The 26342-nt window shown below is 39.8% G+C and overlaps 1 protein-coding gene across 1 annotated transcript in view; it reads left to right on the top strand.

Annotated features, from left to right (window-relative positions):
- Nucleotides 1-26342, top strand: part of LOC139694728 (limbic system-associated membrane protein-like) — an 84149-nt gene that overhangs the window by 38438 nt on the left and 19369 nt on the right. Inside the window, exon 3 of the mRNA XM_071593227.1 lies at nt 14721-15136. Coding sequence (XP_071449328.1) covers nt 14721-15136 — 416 coding nt within the window. The remainder of the gene's footprint in view (nt 1-14720; nt 15137-26342) is intronic.

The following is a 26342-nucleotide window of genomic DNA, read 5'->3' as shown; positions in this document are numbered from 1 at the left end:
AATAATGGAGTGAGAGCACTGGACTTTTTTGCGAAATTTGGAATGAATTTCCTGTAATATCCGACTAATCCTAGAAAGGATTGTAATTCTGGCACGCTCGTTGGGGGCGAAAAATGCTTTATGACTCCTACTTTGTCTTCATCGGGCTGTAATCCATCTGCGGTAATTAAATGGCCCAAAAATTTGACTTTTTCTTGAAAGAATTGGCATTTCTGGGGTTTGAGTCTTAGGTTTGCTGTCCTTAGCCGACGAAATACTTCCCGAAGACCTGCCACATGTCCTTCAGGAGTGGAATCGTAACGGAGGATATCATCTAGATAGCATACGCAACCACGGTATATCAATCCGTCCAGAATTGTGGTCATTAACCGCATGAAAGTAGACGGAGCGTTCGTCAACCCAAAGCTCATTCTATTACATTCAAAATGTCCATCTGGTGTGCTAAAGGCTGTGTATTCCTTGCTCTTGTCGTCTACCTCGACCTGCCAATAGCCGCTGCAAAGATCCATGGTAGAAAAATATTTCGCGCCCCCTAGCTGGTCAAACGTTTCTTCTATATTTGGCATCGGAAATACTTCCTTTTTTGTGACATTGTTCAATGCGCGGTAATCTATACACGGGCGGTATTGTGTCGGGATTCCGTCTCTACCCTTTTTTTTAACCAAAATAATTGGTGCCGACCAGGGGCTCGTCGAAGGTGATATCACTCCTTGCTGTAACATGTCTTTAATTGCATTGTCTAATACGGATCTCTGTGAATGAGGGACACGATATGGTCGCTTATTGATTGGCGTGGAAAGGCCTATGTCTATGGTGTGTTTTACTACGCTGGTGCAGCCCAGGGGAACGCCGCCGTGCACAAAAATATCTCTGAATTCTTCTAATAGGTCACGTAACGGCTCTCGGGCGTCTTCTGGTACGTTATTTAGGCTGAATTGAACCATGAATTCCCCTTTTTCTCTATCGTTCGGCCATATTTCTGCCTCCTCTGCGACAATTATTTCGTTCACGTAGGAGGCCTTTTCTGCGTGCACCCCGGCTGTCGAAAATTCCAAACCCTTCGGAAAGATTTTCTCGCTTTTGTGCATGTTACCCAGTAATATCGGAAGTGTTCCATCGTCCATTACTTTTGCCACTACCGGAATTACGATTACGTCTGTTATGTCCGGTACTTGAAAATTATCTAAGAAAACCTCCTTTCCGGCTAAATTAGTATTCCTTGCTGTTGTTAGAACGTATGATAACGGAGGAATCTTTAATTTTTCCTCTATACGGACCACTTCTGATCCCCTTTCCTCTTGGGTCAAAAAGTAAACAGGCTCCACAATTAGTGGTACTGTGCAGTCTTTGTCTATCTCCTCATCGCTCGTTCTCCCAAAGCTAATCTCCCTTGAACCAAAATCGGGCCTCGAGTTATTTTTATCATTGAAAGAGACTACGGTCTGCCCCAAGTCATCGTCATTGCCCAAAAATTCAAAACGTTTCGCAACTGACGGCACGGCCCAATCATCGCCTGTCTCTCCCTCGTCGCATTTTCCCTCTAAGCGAGTCTCCTCTGAACCGAATACGGACTTAGAATGTTTTTCTGTAGGAAGAGAGACTACGGTCTGCCCCAAGTCATCGTCATTGCCCAAAAATTCAAAACGTTTCGCAACTGACGGCACGGCCCAATCATCGCCTGTCTCTCTCTCGTCGCATTTTCCCTCTAAGCGAGTCTCCTCTGAACCGAATACGGACTTAGAATGTTTTTCTGTAGGAAGAGAGACTACGGTCTGCCCCAAGTCATCGTCATTGCCCAAAAATTCAAAACGTTTCGCAACTGACGGCACGGCCCAATCATCGCCTGTCTCTCTCTCGTCGCATTTTCCCTCTAAGCGAGTCTCCTCTGAACCGAATACGGACTTAGAATGTTTTTCTGTAGGAAGAGAGACTACGGTCTGCCCCAAGTCATCGTCATTGCCCAAAAATTCAAAACGTTTCGCAACTGACGGCACGGCCCAATCATCGCCTGTCTCTCTCTCGTCGCATTTTCCCTCTAAGCGAGTCTCCTCTGAACCGAATACGGACTTAGAATGTTTTTCTGTAGGAAGAGAGACTACGGTCTGCCCCAAGTCATCGTCATTGCCCAAAAATTCAAAACGTTTCGCAACTGACGGCACGGCCCAATCATCGCCTGTCTCTCTCTCGTCGCATTTTCCCTCTACTCTTCTTGAGGTGTGAGATTCTCCTGAAGAATATGTTGATCTCGTATTTAACTGGTCATTTCCAGGCTCATTGTCACCAAAGGAGATAAGATCTACGTCGGCTGCCGCGGAAGGTCTGGATTCTAATTTTACTTCGTGGTTTTCATTCACCTTCATGGTCTCGTGCGTTAAGGATATGCTACTACCATATTTTTTCATAAAATCTAGCCCGATGATTCCCTCGTACGGAGTTACTCCGAGATCTGCTATTAATGTGTCGTGAGGGTACTGGATTCTGTCCATAACAAATTTTACGCAACTTTGGCCGATTATTGATAGTGCGTGACCGGAAGCACTCCTTACTGGGCGATCGTAGGGTGATATTTCCAACTCGCCAAACGGGAATACCTTCTGATGAATTATTGTGACGGCAGCACCGGTATCCACGAGGAACCAATAGCTTTTGCCCAGTACCTCCACTCGAACCATGATCCCGCTCGCGGGAGAAATGGCCAAAATTACTTCGTCCCCGACCCCTGGGTCGGGGCCGATCCATTTCCCTGACTGGAATTATTGGATTTAGTAGGGCATTCTAGAGGGCGGTGACCCGATTGCTTGCAAAGACCGCAACATAACAGAGGACAATTCCTGGAGGGATGGCCAGTTTCTCCACAGTTGAAGCAATTTCTTTGGTTTGATCTACAATAACGAGCTATGTGGCCCACTCGTCCACAGGAGTAACATTTTCTGTCCGCGTTTGTGACATCGCTACCGCGAGACCATCCTGTGCTGGGAGCGGTGATGGGAGCAGGAGGGTTGCTGGTAGCGGAGCACCGTAGGGAATTGATTTGGTTGGGGCAAGAACAACGACTCGGTTCCCTAAATTCTGTCTGAGATGAATTTTTAATTGTCATCGAAGAGAACCATGGCGGCGCTGCATTATCTTGCGGAATTTGGAGAGAATTGATCATAGATTTACAGGCATAATTCCTAACGTTAGATTCCTCACTTAGTGCAAATTCTTCTGCTTCCAAGATACACTTAGGATTTCGTACCAACACAAAACGTCCTATTTCTTCCCGTAATCCCAGCAAAAATTGCGACAAAAGCCGATTTTCTATCATTGCTCGTGTTCCTTCCAAATTAGGATCCTTGAGTGTTCCCTGCAATTGGCGAGCTATTTTCCTAAGCCTTGTGGCATAGGCCGACACGCCCTCGAGAGGCTGCTGCACGCAGTTGGTGAATGTACGCTCTAATAACAGAGGTGATACCCGAGACGAAAACCTTCGCGTAAGATAAGTTGAGAAATTTTCGAAATTATCAAGGACATGGGGATTGGCGGCAACAAAATCTGCGGCAGATCCATTGAGACGCAAACGAGCGATGCAAAGTGTCTGAGATTCACTCCACGAACAAAGATGACTAGTGAGTTTTACGCATTCTAAAAATTTTTCCACGGAAACATCGTCTTCTCCGCTAAAACAAGGCACGAAGTAAACGTGCGCACCTAAGGCTGGCGGGTGAGGAGTGACTCTTGCCTCGTTACAAGAGCCATTTGCGGATGGAGTTATTGTATTAACGCAAGGGTCCATTTCGATTAAAGTTTGATTTACTCGGGGGGACGCTTCCACAGGAGACATAGACGGGAATGGGGGAAAACAGCTCAACCAGGCCATGGCAAGAAATTATATAACGTATAGCACAAAATAAATAATAAAGAGATAACCAATCAAGGCTTCACACAATAGGTTAAGGCAAGATATGAATACTTTGAACAAGTGCTATTGACCGCTCTCGATTAAAGGATTTAATGGCTGTTCAAATGAAAAGGTTTCGGAGCTAAACTTACACCGTCAACCCCACACCTGACACCAGTTGATGTCGCAGCGCTCCGAATCCGCGACAACAAGGGTTGAGGGTATTAATTAAATAACAAGAGCGGTCTTCGGTACGGGTATTTTTATGTGCGTAACAGAAGGTTTGACAGTATGGCGGTACACAGCTCATGAGACAATGCCGCGAGAGAGTAGGAAGTGAAGGGAAGACTTGGGTAGGTACTTACAGGAGGACAAGAGGATTGACCGGGCTGAAGGGTGACCAGAGGCGTCGTCGGCGTCGAGTCGTCGGAAGGAACCGGCCGGGGGATGGGATGTAGACCGGTAACTCGAGCGAGCTGGTCTGGAGGTATCGGTGAGGAAGGGACCGAACCCTTACGTAGAGAGGCTGGTCCGGGGAAGCGGGGATAGGGAGCGGGCGTGGACCGAATTCCGAGCGGAGCACGGCTGGTCCGAGGTTATGGGCGATCAGGATCACACTGGCGGGCCACCCGTCTGCCGAGGATGGTCACCCTTTTATCGGAGCTCAGGGTACAAAGGGTAGTCTCTCTTGTGACGCACGGCAGGGCCGGGGGAATCACTCGTGACTCCGCTCCTGACTCACAACGTTCTCCCGGTATCAGTCCCCGGACTGATTAGCCGGTGGTCGCGGCGGTGGTTTCCAAGAGTTTGATTGTGCTGACGCATAACCCTTGCAACAATAGCATTTTAGAATAAATTAGAAAATCAATTGGAAAAATTGTATTGCCAAACTTTTAGTGGTCATAGCGAAAATTAAAGGAAATCTAATAGAAATCTATACTAAAGGAAATCTATATGAGAAAATTCTTATCACTTAAGTATATTTCTATAGATTTATTAATCATAAATGCTTCAAGGGTATTTGCAACAGCAACAAATATTTCGAAAACGAACTCAAGAATCAAATAACATCGTGATAAATGTGGTGGTGATTGAGTACGGCCATGTAAATCTATCGTGTACATTATAAATACATAAAATATTTGTAAGTCTCTCTCGTAATTGTATTTATGTAAGTTTCAATGACTGACATTCGAGTACTTCATGGGGAGTTATTGAAAAGGATATTAAAAATGATTAGATATCTAAACTTCTGGTAAAATAATTTCAAAATAATTATTTCGTAGATATTCAGTTCGAGTGAATCACACATATAAGAATGACTGACGAAGAGTACCCTAAAAAAACGCTGAGCTCATGAACAGAAGGAGAATTCATGATCACATCAACAAATGAGACCGAGAGGTTTCATTAGTGAAACGCGTCGTTCTCTGGTTCATGATTGTTAGTTTGATTAAATGCGAACCTTAAGATTGTGGCACATTGCTAGAGAAATTAATTAATAGCTCCGAATGAGCAATGTTCCTGTCAGCAAGGAACGCTTTCCCCACGATACACTGGGCATTTAAACTGAGAAATGACATCAAGGCTCTGCCTTTCCCTTGCATCAATAATCCCTTGGTAATTTATCGATAACCTCGTATTCTCGCTTGGTATCAGAGATCTCTATAGATGGGATGGGATACTAGGTCAAAAGATTGTGAAATTGCATTTAGTGACCTCCTGGTAATCTGACTCAATTAAGGAAACGTTAGCACTTACCTTGAATGACAAAAAAGGTAGAGAAAACACGCAAAATGTTTGCGCTTTGCTATTTACTTAATGCGCTGCTGTTGCTATATCGTATGGGGTTCTCTCACAACCGAAATCACCAAATGGACGACTGTCGTTTTAAAACTAAGTCCTTTTGAGCGTAATATTTTTTTCTCCCTAATTTATTCAGCGTTGGTTTTTGAAAGTTTACTTTCACGAAGCGCTTTCTCTGACATTAATTAACACTATATATGTACACTTAAGACCACATTGGGACGTTCAATTTAGCAGCTACTTTTGAATGTAATTCAGATTAATATTTATATCTAAGAGAGATATAAGATATAATATCATTGTGTAGATTTCATACCTTGGACATGAATAGTATTATTTTATTTTATGTGCATATTGATTACAGGTGAAAGCAACAACGAACTATGACCTTAAATATGGTAGCAAATTGCTTGAAAAAAAGTTTTAACTCCGTTTCTATCAAAGGTCAGCATTCTCATTTGAATGTATTTTCCCGAGAGAAATGCTCATATAAAGGTTTGTCTGCTTTCAAGCCCTCATTCATTCGAAAAAATACGATCCCCGCATTCCTACCCATAGAGAGTGTTATCCCAGCTAGAGAGACATTTTCTCATCTTGGACGATTTGTGTAGAGACCAAGTTCTAGCATTCCAGAAAATGGGAATGGAAGAAAAGATAGATTCCCGATCCAAATGATCATGCGCTGATACGAATGTAGCCTTAAGTCATTTAATGGTTTTTTCGACAGCCGAGAAGGTCAGACAGCTGATGAAAAAATAGGAGGCGAATGTAGACGATAGTACTATAAGGGCAGGGAGGGAAACGCAACGGAAGGGAAGGAAGAGAGGAAATAGAAGCATTTTGACTCAGTTTGTAATCCTAAGGATATACTCGTAAAATTGATAATGGAAAAACAAATGTCTTGAATTGCACACAGTTTCACAAGGAAAATACTCACCTCAAAAACGTGATACTAGTGAATTATAGATAGCTATTTGAATGGCGCCGATTTAATGGATAATGATATGAAGAAAAGAAAAAGTAATGATCACAATGAAGAGTTAAGTGCATTTATTAAATAAGATCATTAAGCATTCAGAATAATTACTTCATAATAATAAATTACTTGAAACATCGTGGAATACATTAAAATAGCTAACATAATGACTTCCTCCAAATGGTATTATCCAGTTTAATAAAAAAATTCTCCTTGATCTTAGTTTCATCGAATTAAAACGGTCTCTTGACTCGACGCTACATTATTTTTATTCACATGACCCGAGTTTGACTTTGTGTCACCTTCAGGTCCCTCTTCACTCTTTCAAGAAGGCATTAATAAACTCTAAAGTTATTCATTTTATTGCAAATACAAATTTATTATCAGTAAATCTGAAATCTGCATTGATTTTTGAATGTAAAATAGCGGGAGAAGATTAAATTCTTTCTTGAAAGAAGGCGCCACAGTTCAATATTTGAAAACGGCACCTATATAAGTTTACCACAGTAGCGATAGCTTTCTTATCGTAAGTTGCATGACTGCTATTTGTCAAATTACCGTTGCCAGGTTGAAAAATTCTTATGTAATGAATTTACTGATTAAACAGGATATCCGAACTCATTGGTTGGTCACACGACAATGGTTTCTAGTGCACTCCCAATTGTCATGGAAGGCTACCTACCCAAAGTTCAAATTCTCGTTTCCCAGAGCTGGATGAACGCTACCTTGCACGAAAATCAATAATAAAGGTAGATTTCGTATTGATAGTGACCACATGAAAAATAGCACATGAAAGAGTAGACAATTGATCACAAGAATTTCACCTTCGAGGCGAATGCGTGATCGTGCGAAGGCTTCGTAATCATTCCAGCGGGAAACTTTAATACTCATTTGAGGGAAAGGTTGTGGGAGACGGAAGAAAAATCCAGGTGTCGAATTTAGTGGGAACACAAGCGGTGGAAATCACGCTCAAAGAATGGGGAGTGGTGTGGGATGGGTGGGTTTCCGTTTCTGCAGGAAATTGGTACTAATCGAGTGGAGAGCGTAGGGCGAAACAAGCCGCGGTCCCTCCGGGTGGGAGCAAGGGAAAAATGCAAGGAGGCCGGCTTTAGTCGGTGAGAGAAATGAGTTCTCGCGAGGAGGAGGGGCGATAACGCCTGACCGTGGGGCGACGGCATGGGGAGGGAGAGAAAGTGACGGAGAAGTTGGGGCGGGAGAGAGGTGGAGGGAAAAGGAGAACGGTGGAAAGTCGGAGATAAGAGAGTGAGAGAGAAAGAGGGATGGAGAGAGCGTTTGGAGGGAAAGAAAGAGATCAATGCGGGTTGGTGTTAGAGCGTGTGTGTGTGTTTGAGTGAGGGAAGGAGAAAGAAACAGGGAGAGAGGATGGAGAGATTCCTGTCGGGGTGAAGCGAGGGATAAATGGAATGGAAAAAAGCGGAGTCAAGGAGCTGCGTCTGAAGAGACCAATGTGGCGGGAATAAGGGCGTCACGTGATCGGGGAGATTAAGGAAACAGATCGCTGACCCTAATGCACTCAACCTCAGCCCACCCACCGCCTTCCCGCTCCTGCGGTCCCCGCCCTCCATTGGCCCTGCTTTCCCCCACTCTCTTCACCCGCCCCTCATTCCCTCTTATCCTCTCTCCCTCCACCGATTCAAGGCCTCGGCCACCGCCCTTTTATCCCGCTTAGGTACCGCTTCCAGCCTCCTTTCTCACGGCTCCGTGGTTCTACTAATTACGCTCGGTCTCTTTGCCGCTCTCGGGTTTAACTGAGTTAAGTCCTCCTGTCTGTTGTCCCCCTCCCCACTTTCTTCAGAGAGTTTTCTTATTACGAGGGTACTTCCCCCCCCCTGTCGAATTATGTCTCTCTCCGCATCTCCGTCCAACGCACACCCTCCTCCCTCTTCACCTGTAGCGTAAACAAATGGCGACTCAAACAAAAAGGAACACATCAGGTTCATAACCGTCATGCATTTGAATTGATTTGAACGCATGTCCTTTTGGTGTTTATTTCGTTCTCCATTGCATACTTTGTAATCATCCGTAATCTTCCTTGTTACGTCAATCATATTCTAACATCTAAAGCCTCAAACAGGTAGTTTTCATTTAATTGCTCTGTCAGCCACATTGCGTTTCAAAACCGGATCATTTGCGCAATTCCCCGTTGGATCCCACTCCGGCGTTCATCGTTCCCCTTCTATAGGAGTGAATATAGAATATTCTCAACATTTATTCTGGGCTGAGTATTTGGGAAAAAGCATGAAGAAAACGCTTCAAAAATACTTTCCAGGTTGTTCCTCGAGAAAATGGAAAATTTATTAAAAATTTTGTTTGAAACTTAATTTTTCGTTGGAGTATCAAACATATATTTAAATGTGCAGTGGATTTCATTTTCGATGGATGTTATAATTTACTGATTATATCATAGCAAACGAGGCGAACAGATTCGTGTTTGAGATAGAGCTAACAAAATTATTTAACGTATGATGACTAGTGATTAAATGATTCGTATTTTTCTGTATTAATTAACTAATTATATAAGTTATGATAATTTAAAATATGGGTTACCATACAAGTTTCATTTCGTTTTTTGGTATCTAAGAATTTCGATGCAATTTTATATTCATGCACGAATGCATTGAAAAAACACCTGAATACAATTTACGACACACATTTGGTTGATAAGTATACTCTTCGGTTAGTATTACGGATAACTTATTACTTATATAGGAAAAATGTGATTGCCAAAGAGCGTCGCTTCAGTCATCGGAATCAGAGAAAAATGAGGAAAAATACCATCATAAAGGTACTCCCAACGATAGACACGAAAGGAACTACTTAGATCCTCGTCCCATTGGGAAAAAAATTCAAATGCAAATTTCTGAGAATGAAATGCATCGCATGAAAGTCGTCAACCACGCCATTCCGATCGTTCCTTCCACTCCAAGTGCCTTTTTACGCAGGTTGACACTTGGAAAATATTCGCAATTTCTAGTTCTAGGATAAAACACCGAGCAGAAGCTGTGAGTGAGCGAGTTAAAACCCCTTTCCGCTGACTTGGCGCCCACGCTTGGCCCTTATCACTCATCCCCGTCCTTCATCCGCTTCCCCAAGGTATCCCTCGAGAGCAAATCACCTCGCAAATGCGAACCCTCCCTCCATCCCTCTCTCCCCAATGCCGCCCATCCACCTTGGCCCGCCAACTCATTTGTCTCGCCACCACCGGGGGGAGGGGGCGTGAGCATCTGACTCGGATCTCATCGCGCCGCTCGGCTCCAAAACTCTTTGAGCGCTGCTACCCTCGTTCTGGGGACCAAACGACCCGTTTACGTAGGCTGCCGTATTAATGCTGCTATATCTTACCGCGGTTCTCGGAATTATTTCGGAGCAAACGCGAATTTATAAAGATTATGTGGCGTGAAAGGGAATTATTTATTCGGTGGTAGTCGAAATGTAACATGGTTTCTTCTTAGTCAATGTACCTAATGCTTCTCTTGGCGAAGAAAACCTCTACAAGCAAGGCTTAAGCCAATTTCATTTTGAATGAGGCATTACAAAGGAATCCTCCTCATCCGGTCATTTCGGGACCTACAACTAATCAGAGACGCTAATGGCCGTTTAATTAGAGAACTTTTTTTAAATTATCATTTATGTAAGAAGCTACGTTTATCGTTTATGTTTATAAGTGCATTTGTGTGTACACACAAAATTACACTTATAATCACGCACAGACATGCATACAATTCTATATATATATATATATATATATATATATATATATATATATATATATATAGATGATGTTGAAGCACTCACAAGAGCAATATAACATTTGGACGGCACAATAGGATCTTACTTGAAGAAGGCCTCGCAGAAGGCCGAAAGCTCAAACAATCTACAATATGAGAGTCCTTTTAAGTGTTATCTATTTTATTTGTGTTCTATTGTGTCGTCAAAATGTCATATATATATATATATATATATATATATATATATATATATATATATATATATATATATATATATATATGCACTGGTAATCATGAAGAGCCACCTTCGCTGCAAGAAAGTTTAGAAGACCAAACAAGAACCAAGGTTAGACTCAAAATTGCTGGCGGAAAAAGACAACAGAGTAAGATTGGTCACGGCCATTGACAACAAACTAGGTGATGAAGGAGAAAGGAGAACCGAATAGAGATGGGGTGCACTGAAGAGGGCAATTGCAGAAGTTGCAGAAGAGCAACCGGTGAGAAAACAAGTTGATACGAAGTAACCATGGATCATGACGAAGATAGTAGAGCTAATAGAAGAAAGAAGAAAATACAAGAATGCCAGGAATGATGATGAGGAAAGGCTCTAGAAGAAGCTTGAGAACCAAGTCCACCGAGAACGCAAAAAGGCTAGGGAGAATTGGATAAAAGTTTGCTTCGAGAAAATCAACGACAAAGTGAAGAAGGGGAATATTGATACAGCATTCAAACTGGTGAAGAAGAATTTTGGAGAAATAAAAATGAAAAGCAACAACATCAGGGATGTAAACGGGGATATTCTGATATAAGGTGAAGATATTAGCAATAGATGGAAGCAATACATCGAAGAACTCTACCAAGGTCCTAGGCCGCTGGAATTAAACCTGATGAAGGACGAGAGTGAAACGGATGACGAAAACCAGGGTCCATTCATACTGAGGAGAGGATTCGATAGAGCAGTAAAAGACCTTGAGATAAACAAATCTTCTGGAGAAGGCATCATCAAGGCACCTGGAAACAATGCCAAGGGTAATCTGTATGAAATACTTAAAGATGGAAGTCTTCATTAAGACTTTCAAAGTCGTGTGATGATCGCGGTTCCAAAGAAGACGAGGAGACAGAAATGTGAGGAACACATTTCTCTCTCCTCCTGGATCAGATCTATGGACCATCGGAAAAGTAAACCAGAAAACACTAGAAGCCTTCAAAATCTGGTGCTGTAGTAGGATGCTTAAAATGAAATGGACGGATTAATAAAAGAGGAATAAGTATATAGAAGAATAGACAAAGACGGGACCTCATGGAACACCATAGGGAAAATAAGAACCAGATGGATTGGCCACATCCTGAGGCTTAATGGATTCGTGAAGAATATGGTAGAAGGAATATTTGAGGGAAGAGTCCCAAGAGGAAGGCCAAGGGATAAATAAATATATGGGACAAATAAAAAAGATATTGCATTGCAAAAAATACTAGGAAGTAAGCCAATCAGCATCACATAGGGTATAGGGAGGGCTGTGGTCAACCAATTTTAGGATTGCACGACCAATGATGAGGATATATACACGTATATATATATATATATATATATATATATATATATATATATATATATATATATATATATATATATATGCTTTCGTAGACGTAACACGGAAGTACCGAATAGTACAATAAACAGTAACACACAATATACAGGGTTGCACCCAAAAGTGGTACGACTGATTTTCTCTGGCGCGAACGGAGCGGTGGAGGGGGGTCTGCCTGGCAGGGTAAGGTGGAGGGGGCTCTTAGCAACAGACCAACACCAATCTTGGTTGCCTGGGGGCTGTCCTTGAGTGAGGACATTGTTTTTAGTGAAGCAAGTTTTTTGTCCGCGTCGAATAACAAATGAATCTGAATTTAGAGCAACGTTATTCCGTGAAGTTTTGTGCTAAACTCGGGAAGACGGCTACTGAGACCCTCGATATGATCAAGCAGGCTTATGGGGACTCTGCCTTAAGCCGTTCCACAGTATTTGAGTGGCACAAGTTGTTTAAAGAGGGTAGGGAGCTCGTTGAAGACGACCATCGCTCCAGACGGCCGTCGACGGCAAGAACCGACACGAATGTGGACAGAGTGGGGACACTGCTGAACACAGACCGACACTTAACCAGCGAAGATATTGCAGACCAGTTGGGTCTGTCTGCATCCAACGTCCAACGCATTATTTCACAGGATTTGGCCATGCGCAAGGTGTGCGCCAAGATGGTGCCGAAAATTCTGAGTGTCGACCAACAGGCAACGCGTGTGCGCATTCCCGAAGAAGTGTTAGCCAATTTGCACCGAGATGAAAATTGTTTGGACAATGTGATAACTGGTGATGAAACATGGGTTTTTCAATGTGACCCCGAAACGAAAATACAATCCGCGGAATGGCACACTTCCGCGTCCCCACGTCCAAAAAAGGCTCGCATGAGCAAATCAAAAATCAAAACGATGTTGATTGTGTTTTTCGACCGTCATGGAGTGGTTCACAAGGAGTTTGTCCCAGCAGGGGAGACTGTGATAAGAAATTTTACGTTACGGTTCTCATCCGCCTCCGAGAACTCGTGAAAAGAGTCCGACCGGCCATCGCAAACTGCTGGGTGCTTCACAATGACAACGCGCCGTGCCATGGCGCGCTCGTCGTCAGACAGCTCCTGGCCAAATACGGCGTTGCCACGTTGCCGCACCCGCCCTATTCTCCCGATCTGGCACCACCGGACTTATTCTTCCCCCTGATGAAAAGACAGCTCAAGGGACGTTTTGACTCGATAAAGCCCGTTCAAGAGGCTTCGACGAGGGTCATCAACGGCATCCCCAAAGAAAATTTCCAGCGGGCGTACGGGGAATGGGAGCAACGTTATATTGTGTAGCAGCTCAAGGAGCATACTTTGAAGATTATTAAGTCAACGTAAGTATATCGTCAATAAAATTCTTGTAAAAAAATCAGTCCTACCACTTTTGGGTGCGACCCTGTAGAAACACAAAAAAAGAAGAACACTCACACGTTATTTCTTTTCTTGATATTTCGACGGAAACAATCCGTCTTCATCTGAAGATATAGAAGTAATGATTACTTCTATATCTTCAGATGAAGACGGATTGTTTCCGTCGAAATATCAAGAAAAGAAATAACGTGTGAGGTGTCTTCTTTTTTTGTGTTTCTATATTGTGTGTTACTGTGTATATATATATATATATATATATATATATATATATATATATATATATATATATATACCACCATAAACCACAAACACAGTATTGAAGCCGAAGGTCGGTTTGGTAGGTGATGACAGAGTTTAATAACCAGTTATTTTCCCTGTGCCGGTTATGGTTTCCCAGGAAGATCTGGTACCCGAAAAATAATTTAGCTTGAGTGGAACTGCTGGTGCCCAGAGTTCCTTGCTCGGGAATAATATACATATATGCGTGTGTGTGTATGTGTGTGTGTGGGTAGGTGCGTGCATGTGTGTATATAAACGCACACATTTTTTATTTACATAAACATTAAATACTACTTAAATTATACATATTCTTTTACAAGGAAGGAAATCATGAAAATTATTAAGCAATTATTCATAATGTAATGTGATTTAAATAGCCGTGCAATCCTATTTTCAGCCCGTATTAGTATCTATCTCAGAATCTCTTTTTCTTTAAAGATTGTGGTAGGGTAGATGTAAAATGTGATATTCACCGAGTCTTCATTTAATCCCATAGTTTTGTACCCCCCAAACAAAATAAACTTCCTATTTATTAAAATTCATGTCCACTATTAATATAAGTCTCCTAAGTGCAAGTGGGAATCAAAGGAATTCGTTTAACTTTATGCGCTGCATTTAGATTGAATATCCAATTCAGAGGTAGCTGCATAAAATGAAATGACGGAATCCTTTTAAATATGAAATATTTAAAGATTATTGAAGCTTTAAAGAAAATAATAAAATAAAATAATTTTATCTTTTAACCTGGGGATGTAGATAAACATTTTCCAACAAGGAATTTAAGAATATATGCTGTCATGAACTGGAGACACATTTTAAATAATTTCAACATATGAATGACGTTTTGAGATTTCCAAGCTTGAGTAAAGATGAAACCTCCATTTAATATGCAACAATTCGGCGCGAAAAGATAAAAGGCCAAGAGTTAATTGTTTACGTATGAATGAATATTTTTGCATTAGAACCAATCAAGTCTGCTACGTTCTGGTTTGATGAGAGATAAAGCGAGAGTAAGGTGAATAAATACGCATTGATTACCATGACTTATTCCTTTCTAGGGCACTTAGGAATGCCGAGCGAATTGCCGCGCATCCTACCCGGTCCAGTCAACTTGTCGGATCACGTCGACGGACCTGAGAGCGCGGGGCCGAAAATCCCGCCGCCCGCCCTCCACGTCCTGCCGCCGCACCGACAGATGGGAGAAGTCGCCCCATCCGCCTCATCGGGCGCCACGTCCATCACCGAACCCCCCACCACTGTGGTGGCCACTCAGAGAACCCCTTTGCCGGGATCCGTCTCGCCCACAACCACACATCCGTGGCTCCCACCTGTGCACCACCCCGTACACCACCACGGGCCAAAGTCTCGGTTCGGTCCTTACTTCGAGGAAGGGGCGGACGGAAGCAACGTCACGGCCCGCCTGGGATCGACGGTGAGAATGGACTGCAAGATCGGCATGCTACAGGACAAGACGGTAAAAGAGAACACGGAGAGAACCCTTGAGATTTTATTCGATGCCTTGCAAAGAACGTTCCTTCCTTCAGCCATTCCGGTCTTTAAAAAGATGAAAGTAATATTCCGCTCGTCACACAGAGATTACGGAAATAACAGGAACGTTTTTGTCAGTGGATCATTACTTCCCAATTATTTTAGAAGTACGGTCAGACACATTCACGTATTGATACGATAGCAATCGGAAGAAGTTTCGTGATGAACAATGTTCATGTGTAGAAAACTTGTTGAAAAACAGCCTAGCTTATTCCTCAAGTACGAGAGTGTGCCTAAATTCTCTATTTGGGGTCATAAACCATACTCAACGCCCTCGCATTAACTCCTTTCTCCTCGTGAAAACTTCTCCGCCGAACACAATTCTTCTTCTGAAGTTCCTACGACTTGGACCATCATGGCCCAAAACACCTCCAATATGAGACTCGTACTTAAATAGTTCGACTTGCTCTAATGTTTGCCCTTCTATTTTAACATTTATCTTAGTCGTCTTTCCTCTCGAAAACCCACAATATTTTATTAACCGGGATATTTATCCCTTACTGATCACATTGATTTTCTGATGCGTTTAATGATAATTGTCACCCATTGGCAGACTGTGAATGGTTATATAAATCATGATTATCCTCTTACTTTACTGAGTTTAAAAATTCCCCACCGACTTTCTTTCCTGTCTCCAGTTCGTCCCAAGTTTTACCATTTCCTCTTGTTCCCATATTTTCCCATATCATGTGTTGAATCACAGGTAATAATGGACATCCCTATCTTATCCCTATCTTACGACTCTCCGTCACTCGCACCTAAGTAGCCTGAGACAAATACAATTAATCGGATAACTATCCACACTCTACTAATTTTTCTGCCACAATTGAATAATTAAAAACGAGTTACTTTGTGGAACGCCTTTTAGAAATCTAAGAAAGAAACAAATACATCCTGATTTTATTCTATGCTTCCCTCAACCTCTTCCCTCTACCTCATCACCGCTATGACATCACGCGTACCGTTCTCTTTTCTGAAACCAAACTGATAATCCCCTTATTAATCACACTCTCTCCTTTCCATCCGTTTGTTTATAATCCTTTACACGACTTCAGCTGTGTATCAAAATCAGTCTTTTTGTTCTCTTGTTTTCTCATTAAAATAGATTTACCTTTTGGAAATGAGTACCGACGCAGGTCGTACGAAATCTTCCGTCAAAATTCCTAAGGACGTTAAGATACGTAAAAGTGAAGGCTTTTCAAAGGTTAAATATATACACACACTTACAGGGTTCGTCCGGAAAATAAGTGTACTGAGCTCAGGAAAAAAATGTATTACACTTTTACATATCTTAAGCTAATATTCCTCAAAATAGGACCCTTGTGAGTCGATACACTTGTTCCAGCGGCGTTCCCATTCCTGGAACTCTCCCGCGAAGGCATCATCGGGAACCTCTCGAAGACACGTCGTCACGGCCTCTTTGACGTCGTCCAAAGTCCCGTATCGCGTTCCTTTCAAACTCCTCTTTATCTTCGGGAACAGAAAGAAGTCAGGGAAAAATGTGGATCATTTTTTCAGTGATCCGCAAGTTGTGTCGCGATTTCCAAACGATTGAGTCTTTGATCATCACTGAGCACTTTCGGCACCAACTTTGCACAAATTTTTTGTATCTGTAATTGCTCCCTAATAATCTCGTGCACTGTTGGTTTTGGCACATTACACTGCTCTGCTATCATCCGAACACTAAGACGACGATCAGAGTTCAGTCCATCGCGAACTTTTCGCACATTTTCGTCGGTGAGTGTCGTTGATGGGCGTCCAGGCCGTGGTTTGTCGTCGACCTCTTCTCTGCCCTCCACGAACATCTTGTGCCACCGAAAGATCATGTTTCTGGACATGGCTGACTCCCCGTAAGCCTGATTAATCATACCGACAGTTTCGGTAGACGATTTCCCAAGCTTTACCGCAAATTTGATGGAATAACGCTGCTCCAAAAATTTCGGCATCGCGTTCCGTGACGTGGGTCGAGCGTGGAGGTTCGAGTTAACAGAGCTCCTCCCTACACCACAGCTCAGAGCCGACTGCCTTTTTCAGCGTCGCTTGCCAACATACCCCCCTCCAATCGCAGCCCGTCAGAGCGGTGCTGGACGCGCCTGGAGTGGCGGGAAAAAATCAGTACACTTATTTTCCGGACGAACCCTGTATTCATACAGGCATACATACACGTATAAACACACGCATATATACATATGTGTATATATATATATATATATATATATATATATATATATATATATATATATATATATATATATATATATGAATGTATATCAACATTTTCCATAAATAAGACACGCTGATGACAGAAATATGCCTAATCGCATAAGAATTACACGTCTGTGTAAATGGGCACAATCCTGTCCATGTGACTTGCGTAGGAAAAGGGAGGTTAAGGTATCCCAAAAGTGTACTCACTCTTCCCGAATTAAGCTTCCTTTGGGGCACACCGCAGGCAAGAGTATATCTGGTAGAGTATTCAAGCGATTGGAATGGGATGATATTCTTCATGAGTTCCATCAGCACCTTTTCTGGTCCAACAAATTGCTCTGGAAAGTATTACAACACCGCTGAATAACAAGTTGTTTTACTATACTTGGCAACCTGCTAAGTATTATAATTGCTACAACTGACCCGTAATTAGGTTCTTAGGGTTTACTTAATCCAAATTAAGCCTTAAGGGGTGTAAATTCATGCAATAAGAACAGTGGGATGGGACGATTGGATTTGAAGTTGTAGTGAAGAACATAGGTCCTTTGATTTTAGATACACAGCTACTTGGTATGCTACCAGCCACAGCAATGGTATGTGGCAGGTGATTATTGCCATCTACCCATGGAGCATCATAGTTTATTTCTGCTTAAATGTTATTAACCAATAAATATGTTAAACAGTTCTATTGATAGAATTAATTATTACAATGGCTACACACATCGCTTTTTCGAATTGTAAAATATACATACTATATAGGACCAAATTCTAGGAGGAAGGACAATAAAATAAGTGCTAGATTAAAATGTAATCACACACTAAGATACTTGCCCGGTCATTTGCAGCTATTTGCACCGTTATCTTAATTATTTTATCACTTCTCCAAACGTGGTATTTTGGCGCTAGCAATATATTTTTAGCACCATCGAAAAATATACCTATTCCAAATTCATCGAAAAGATTTGTGCTGTAGCCACATAAATGAACTAGACAAAATACATGACCGTAACCTTGGTCCCTTCAGTCCCATCGCACTACCCAAAAGGCTACCATAATATAAGAGGAACGACTACTATAATTAATAATAAAAAAAACAAAAATAATAGAAACATATTAAGAATAAGTCTTAAATTTTAATGTGCCGCATTTTCTCTGGTCAATAACCCCCTAAGTTTTCAATATTCAAAACTTTATTTATCTACACCTTCCTATTAGACAATACTTATCAATTATCTTTCGTATAGATACCTTTGCAATATTCCCGTCATAAAGGCTAACTTTTACAAATCTGATTTGCGTATTCAGTTTCAAATTAGAATCTAACCAAAGCGTCGTTATTAACTAGTCCACGTAACTAAATATTTATTGATCAGAAGTGGAAGAAAACGATTAAAAAAACTGATTTTATTTGGGTTGCTGAATATTTAGGTTTTTCTCATTTTTTCACAGTCGTAATCTATATCATAAAGTTTGTTATTCAATTCTGCACAGCTAGCTACCCGAGTTCCACAGTCGGACAGTTAATTGAGTCACATGGTCCACGAAAGTAAATTGCCCTATCCCTATAATTTTATTCGAATCAGCTCTTTAAAAATATTCCTTTAGTTCACTGGGTGAATATCGTTTGCTGCGTCGGAAATTGCTGAATTGGACCGCAATTAGTTAAATTTCTCCTCCACTTTTCTGATAGCCAAGATAGCTCAATTGTGGGACCCTTTGCAGTCGAGGACAACTAACGTAGTACGTATATTTAACACTTTCAGCATATTTGATGGTTCTAAACCTTCTAAATTCCCGATTTTAATTTCCAATGTGAATTTAAAGTAATCATAGACTTGGAAATGAACTTTCTGTGCAGATGCTCTTTCGTCCTAGGGTAATTTTACTAGAAATGGTCAATTTTACACTAAGGTACGTTACTATGCTTTTTTCCTATCCTGGAACAAAAATATCGCAAATATTGTACGGCTGTTATATCCTTTTCCATAAGTAATTGAAATCTTCCGAAATTAGTCAAATATAGTATAGGTAAAACCAATGTAGAATACTTTTGATATTGCATGAGGTTCTTACAAGGATCTTAGTTCTTTACGCCCACTGAGATCACGATTCGACTCCAATACGAATTAGACAGAATCTCGGGCCACGACCTCCGAATTAAACTCTCAAACCATTAACTGGACTAACGAGACTGCTGCGGTAAAAGATCAATTTGCTTATCATATAAAAGGCTAATGCTTCATGTCGAAATCCATCGAAGAGTTTGGCACCAGGAAGCTAAGTAATAGTTACATTTCACTATAAATTATTAAAACCACTATACCTGGCATATTTACATACAATTTTTAAAATGCTAGAATGGTGATTGAACACAATCTAAATATGTACAATTGTATTGGATAGATGGTGAAATTTTTTATATCCATTTCACAACTACATTGACGTTATTATGAAGATACTTAGGACGTCATCACGTTCGGCTTTTCTCATTTTATGGTTTTATCCACAGCTTTAACTTGTAGTAAACTATGACAGAATTCATGACGAAGGCAGTATAAAATATTTGATGAATTGTGATGCTAGTTAAATGGTAAATGCGAGTATAATGTTTATTTTGGTGCGTGGAATATAAATGTCCTATGTTTCATAGAATATACGAGGGATATTCAAAGGGTGGTCATCTTTTATATGCATAATTTACTGTATAAGAATTTGATTTAATGTTACCTTGTAAGCTCAACATGTAATGCCTGTTGCAACATTGATGTCCTAGATGACCCAAATTCCATTAATTAAATGCCAGTGCTACGGTAGCGGCAGCCACTGCAAATTGAAATCTGTTCAGTTAGCCTACGGAGATGTTCAAACAAGCTTTTTTGCGTAAAAATTTTGATTTCCTCTGAATAAATCCGTTGTCATGGTCTACAGATATCGTACAAAAGGCATATGGTGAGTTAATTCGTCCCTACACTACAGCTGAATGATTGCTCCAAAATATCAAATAAAGGAGGCAATCAAAGCAAAAGGAAGATGGATCCGGAGATCCAGTTACTTCTTTTACGGAATTTAACAATAACACCGCTGCTGCCATTTAGAAAGAAGATCTTTCAATAAAGTTAAGACCACTATCATAAAAACTGAACATTTTATTGATTTATATTCGCACGTTGTTATAAAAACTGCGTGTTAGCAACGTTTGTGTGCGGTGGGTTCCGCAAATTCACAATTACCACGCAAAAACCAATGTGAAGTGTGTTCTTAATTCCCGTTCTAGTGCAAATCTAGCCCATTTGATTTTTACGTGTTCCCGAATGTGAATAATTACCTTCGTGGAAAGCGTTTTTCATATTCAGAAGCAGGTATAGGTGAACTGCAGGTTTCACATTGCAACAGCTGACGCTGACGTAGTGCTGGGGTTCAATGAAATCAATGAAAATTGCAAAATTTATGCATTGAGCTATTTTGATGAAAATATAAAATATTTTAGAGAGGAACTAAATGCCAATTTATTAGCTTAGTATTGATGCTCAAGAAAAATTGCATGATGTTTATTTAAAGTAAATTATTGCCGTGTATTGACAATCATAACCGTGAGAACTTCAGAAGAATGAAAAGAACAAAAATTAGTCATTCAAAAGCATTAATTAACATTCTTAGTTCCTCAGCCATTAATAATTAAAGAAATAATCAGGATTACATATATTTGTTCTTGACTTTCTTACAAAAAATATTTGCCATGTTGCTACTGTTACTAATCTCATGCTTTCGCCAATGTGAACGAATTATCAAAATCATCTTCTCAGCAGTAAGAGACATTTATTATTAAATCTGATTTCTCTGCCTCAATCCCCACCCTAAGATATTGGAAGGGCCTTAGGTCAAAGGCTGAAGATAAAATCTATTTCATTCGTTCGTCCCAAAAATAAAAGGGGAGAAGAGAATGGGAACCAAGATCTTATAGCACGAAATGTTGGGAGGAGAAGACGAGGGAAGGCCGAAATTAGAAACCCATCCCTGAGGGAGTGACTTTTCCACTTTCACTTCTCCTTCGAATAATCCCATTACACTCTTCGGTACATCAGTCCCAGTTACCCTTAATCCAAACGAAGTTTACCTCTCCCCTAACTATTTGCCAATTGCAGACATTTTCTCGACCACTCTTCCTCGTCCACCTTCGCCTTTTCCCTGAAAAGCAACACCTCCAGCATTTTCTCTAAAAGGACGACGAGAGGAAGAATCTCTTTTTCTTTCGGTGACGTTCATGTACCACATGAAAAGGTTCCTCATACCGAAGAATACACCCGCTTCCTAAAGCTACCTATTTACCATAGGTACACTCTCCCTCTGCTACTCCGTACACTTGTACACATGGTTGGGTCTTCTACTCCAGGGAATTAAACTGCGTCTGGCCGCTATGAGGACAGATCTGTCAGAAATAATGGGAAAGCCGCCGCGAGTGAAGTTGAGAGGGAATGGGCATTAGACTTTCAAAATACCGACGCCTAGTATACAATCATGCCTATAGCTCTTTTTTCTTAATTATATATATATACAGTATATATATGTACAGTATATATATATATATATATATATATATATATACAGTATATATATATATATATATATATATATATATACAGTATATATATATATATACAGTATATATATATATATATATATATATATATACAGTATATATATATATATATACAGTATATATATATATATATATATATATATATATATATATATATATATATATATATATATTTATATATATATATTTATATATTTATATATATATATATATAAGCTTTTGGCAGCCTCAAATGTGCTTAATTAGTGAGTTAAAAATGTATATTGCATTATTTAAGCGGGTCCCACTTGGGAGTGTGGTGGGAAAGACTCAAATTGACATGAATAGACCAGAATAAATTAATGTTTTCGCCATGTTTTGACGATAGCTTGCGTCCTATTTTAGAGCATTTTGGGAATTCCTCAACACATACGTATTTTAAATATCATGCGTCAGCCTGACGGTAACTCATTCGTATTCCCTCCATTCATGTCATTTTAATTTAATATTTCCTAAATTAAAAAAAATAAAATCTTAACAATTTTACAAACATGAGTTTAGGCACGCAGATATGGAAAGTGAATGGGTAATTGTGTATAGGCACTGGGCAGATACGAGTACTCGGAACTATTTATTTCATTTTGGATTGTTAAGTTTGCGTATGATTCCTAACGTGACGGGCTAATAACCAATTATTCTCCAAGAGAATCTAATTAGATTTAATTATTTTTAGTACCTTATGTGACGTATCAGTGATAAATACGAGTACTATTCTCCATCCACTGCAGGTGAAATCTAATGTGCTGAGGATCAAACATTTAAAGTTGCTAGCACATCAACTCTCAGTCAATAACGGTAGCTCTCGGAAATGCCACAACCACTTGATTGACCACAAGTAGGAATAGTTAAAAAATATATATATTTCTAATCTTAAAAAAGGAAAAAAATTATTTCGTTAATTGATGGCAAACCTATGAGTATTAGATGAGTACGAAATTTAGCTGAAAGAATTAAATTGAATGAGTGACTCATAACCAAAATAAATTTCCTAATATATTTCAAGAGCGCGTGGTTGGAAAACGGACTTTACCAGCGAATAATTGGACAATGTTACGAAAACTACTCCTGATGATTCCCTCGCAACAAGATAGCAAAACTGAATTATATATGCCATGCCTTGCCAGTAAATTGGAGTTCGGGCACGAAAAAAATGATTCCCACAAAAATATTAAAATAAAATTCAGCTATCAGTTAGCAACCACTGAGATTGTCCATATGTCCTTGGGACTCTGCTTCGAATTTCGTATTCTGGCATTTTTCCATGTAATAAACAGTTGAAAAAATATTGAAATTTTACACGACCATGATTCCGCCACCTTGCATCATTATCTGGTGAAAAATTTGAGAAGGATCAGCATAAATGCATGCCCAAGTTGTGCAAGTGAGAGCAGAAGGGAAAGAGTTGAGACAGGGGAGCGGGGTTTGGGGGATAGAAAGTGGGAAGAGATTGGTTGCATATTTTTTCTGGTCTATCATATGCCTGTAATTGCTTTTCAAGTTTCAAGTAAAACTTTGGAAGGACGCGTCTAAAGTAGTGGGCATTTCACTGCTACGTGGTATGGGGGATGCGATATTCCAGAGTTAGAGCATGGGACTACTGACCGAAAGGGCCGGGTTCAATCCGTGCCTCTGGGTGCCCTCTGCTGCACACAAGATATATGATTTTTCAAGTGTCAAATCTTCCAGGGCAGGCGGAACCATAGGCAGCAGCGAATTTCACGTGCCCTTGGGGCTCCACTAAGGCCAGCCGGGTTGATTACTGTGCTTATGATTTTTATGGTTCTCATAAATGTTATGATTGACCGTGGAGTTTTTTTGACCTACTTCTAAATTATGTAGAAGAGAATAATGAAAGGGGCAAAAATGTAGAATATAGAAATAACCAATGAGTATTTACGTGTGATGCGGGCTGCATTACGTGTAGGCCAAGGAAGGTAACACCACATCTGCATTCACCATATATCAATTATTTGAAATTAATGAGAATATAATGATAAATTCAATTTATCCTGAGACGTTATTTAACATTATGCGGTGAAGCAAGGTTAATCTTAAGTGTCAGTGTATAGCAGGAGATTAGAAACAATTAAATAGTGAATTAGAATTCAATACCTTGGAAAGGGATGCGGGTGTTGAAACTGCATTCTTTTTAATTCAGTGTCAAAAAGAAATTCACAGTATTTTCCGCTGATTAGGTCAATTATTGTGCCATTAAAATTGGAGTAAATATAATACTAATATTTTGTTCTCTCTCTTGGTGAGGACTAATAGAACAATATTCCTAAAACTGAGAAGCTACGTCATCGGGAACTATAAATTAAGAAATTTTACATACTGGCAGAAGGAATTTCTCTTTCATCATGTTTTTTGTTATAATTCTAATATCTGCAATTTAATTTCCAAAATCTTAGTTTGAAGCAACCTGACAGCAGATCCTTGGAAGACTAATTTAGTATATATATATATATATATATATATATATATATATATAAGAAGTATACATATTTAATATTTGTTTTACCCAAATATTCAAAGAAAATACAATAAAAAATTCTCAGTTTTATAATTTCGAAAAATTGCAATATTTTCCTGAATTAAAAGTGCCTTCCATTTTATAATCCGAATTCGATGGTGGTTTTTATGTGTAAATTTAAAAAATTGTCTATAAGCATCTTTAACTATCACAAAAACTACTAGATAACATAGATTAAAGAGAAAGAGATTTGACTTGAATATTACCTCATTTAAGTCCAACCGTTGCTTTAAAAAAAAGTTTTTTACCATAAAATGAAATTAATTAATCTACCCTCGCAGAGGGGACACGGGGAAATGGTTGAAATACGACCAATAATTAGGTTAAAGGCGCCTTGATGGTGGAGTCATTTCGTGCATGTAACACAATTCTAGCCAAACCACAGCACCACAGCACAGCATCAATCGCAGGGACGTTACAAACACCGCGAACGTCAGAGAAGGCAGCAATTGCGCCAGCTATTAGACTAACTGGGTAGCCACAATAAATTCAACTTACAGATTATTGATCACCGTTAATGAAAGGTATGATTGAGTTTTAATCCATATTTTTATGCTCTTAATACTTTTTTAACAGCTCTAATTTCACATTTTCTACTATCTGCAAACTTGAAACGATATTAAGCGAATGAAATTCTTTTGATTAATCTTTCCACAATGCCTTCATTGAAATAAGGCCACTTCAGCAAATAAAGGAAATTAAAAAGAAACAAACATTGCATCGGAGATGAAGGAAGTTTAAAATTTCGCGGTGGGGTTAAGCTGATCAAAGGTCACGTGTGGTTTGGACTGCTGAGGCACGCTGATGATGCTGAACAAACTATTCGGTTCGACCAGGATTTCCGCTTCACTTCACCCACGTCACCGGACTGTGATCAAGTTTCGAAAAACGCCCTTTGATATGGAATCCGGTTGCATGTTTTTGAACGATTGGTCTGGAGTTTCTATGCATCCAAAGAATGCTTAATGGTTTGTTACAAGAGATTATTGTTGATTCGGGTAATTCCAGGGCATGAGGACAAATTACTGGTATTCAGTGACCGATTATTAAATTCATGGACTAATAGTTTTTGACCGTCAATATATAAAGGAAGTTTACTAGGGAATTAATTCACTACAAGACATATTTTACATATTAAACATAAAAACACAATATTCATATTTTTAGCCATTATCTTTTATGAACAAATAAATTTATGTTCCATGCATTTCATGCATTTTGATTTTTCCCTTTAAACTCGGGTTTACAGCAATAGTTTATCATTTATAATTAACTTGTATGGATATTCATAAATTAAATCTATACTATTGTTTATTATACGCATTCCATTATTAATTATGGTAGAGGCATATAAGCTGGTCTTAATAGCGCAAATTTGTATAATTTGAGGAAAGAAAGAAATGGGAGGGTGATTTTTAATGATGAGCTACTTATTTCAATTTGAAAACCGTGTTAACATTTTGATTTTAATTATTAATTAATCAAAAATTTGGAACAAAATTGCACGTTTCCGGAAATGAGAATAAATTAACCGTAGACATGTAAATCAATGCTTATGCATAACAATACGAAATTTTCAGAGTGTAAAAATCTTTCGCCTTAATCGGTATTCGCACCCAGATCCCTCGATGCACGGGGAATGCTTCGGTCAACTAAGATATGGAGACCAATTTTTTCTGCTTTTATGAAGAAAGATCTGTTTTGGAAAAATGCCCGGTAAAATTTATTGGAGGTTCATTCAAAAACATTAATTTC

This window comes from Hetaerina americana, unplaced genomic scaffold (assembly GCF_022747635.1).
Source record: "Hetaerina americana unplaced genomic scaffold, ioHetAmer1.1.p SCAF_53, whole genome shotgun sequence".
Lineage (NCBI taxonomy): Eukaryota > Metazoa > Arthropoda > Insecta > Odonata > Calopterygidae > Hetaerina > Hetaerina americana.
The sequence above is the reverse complement of the archived record's forward strand: the minus strand, read 5'-3'. Positions and strand labels throughout refer to the sequence as shown.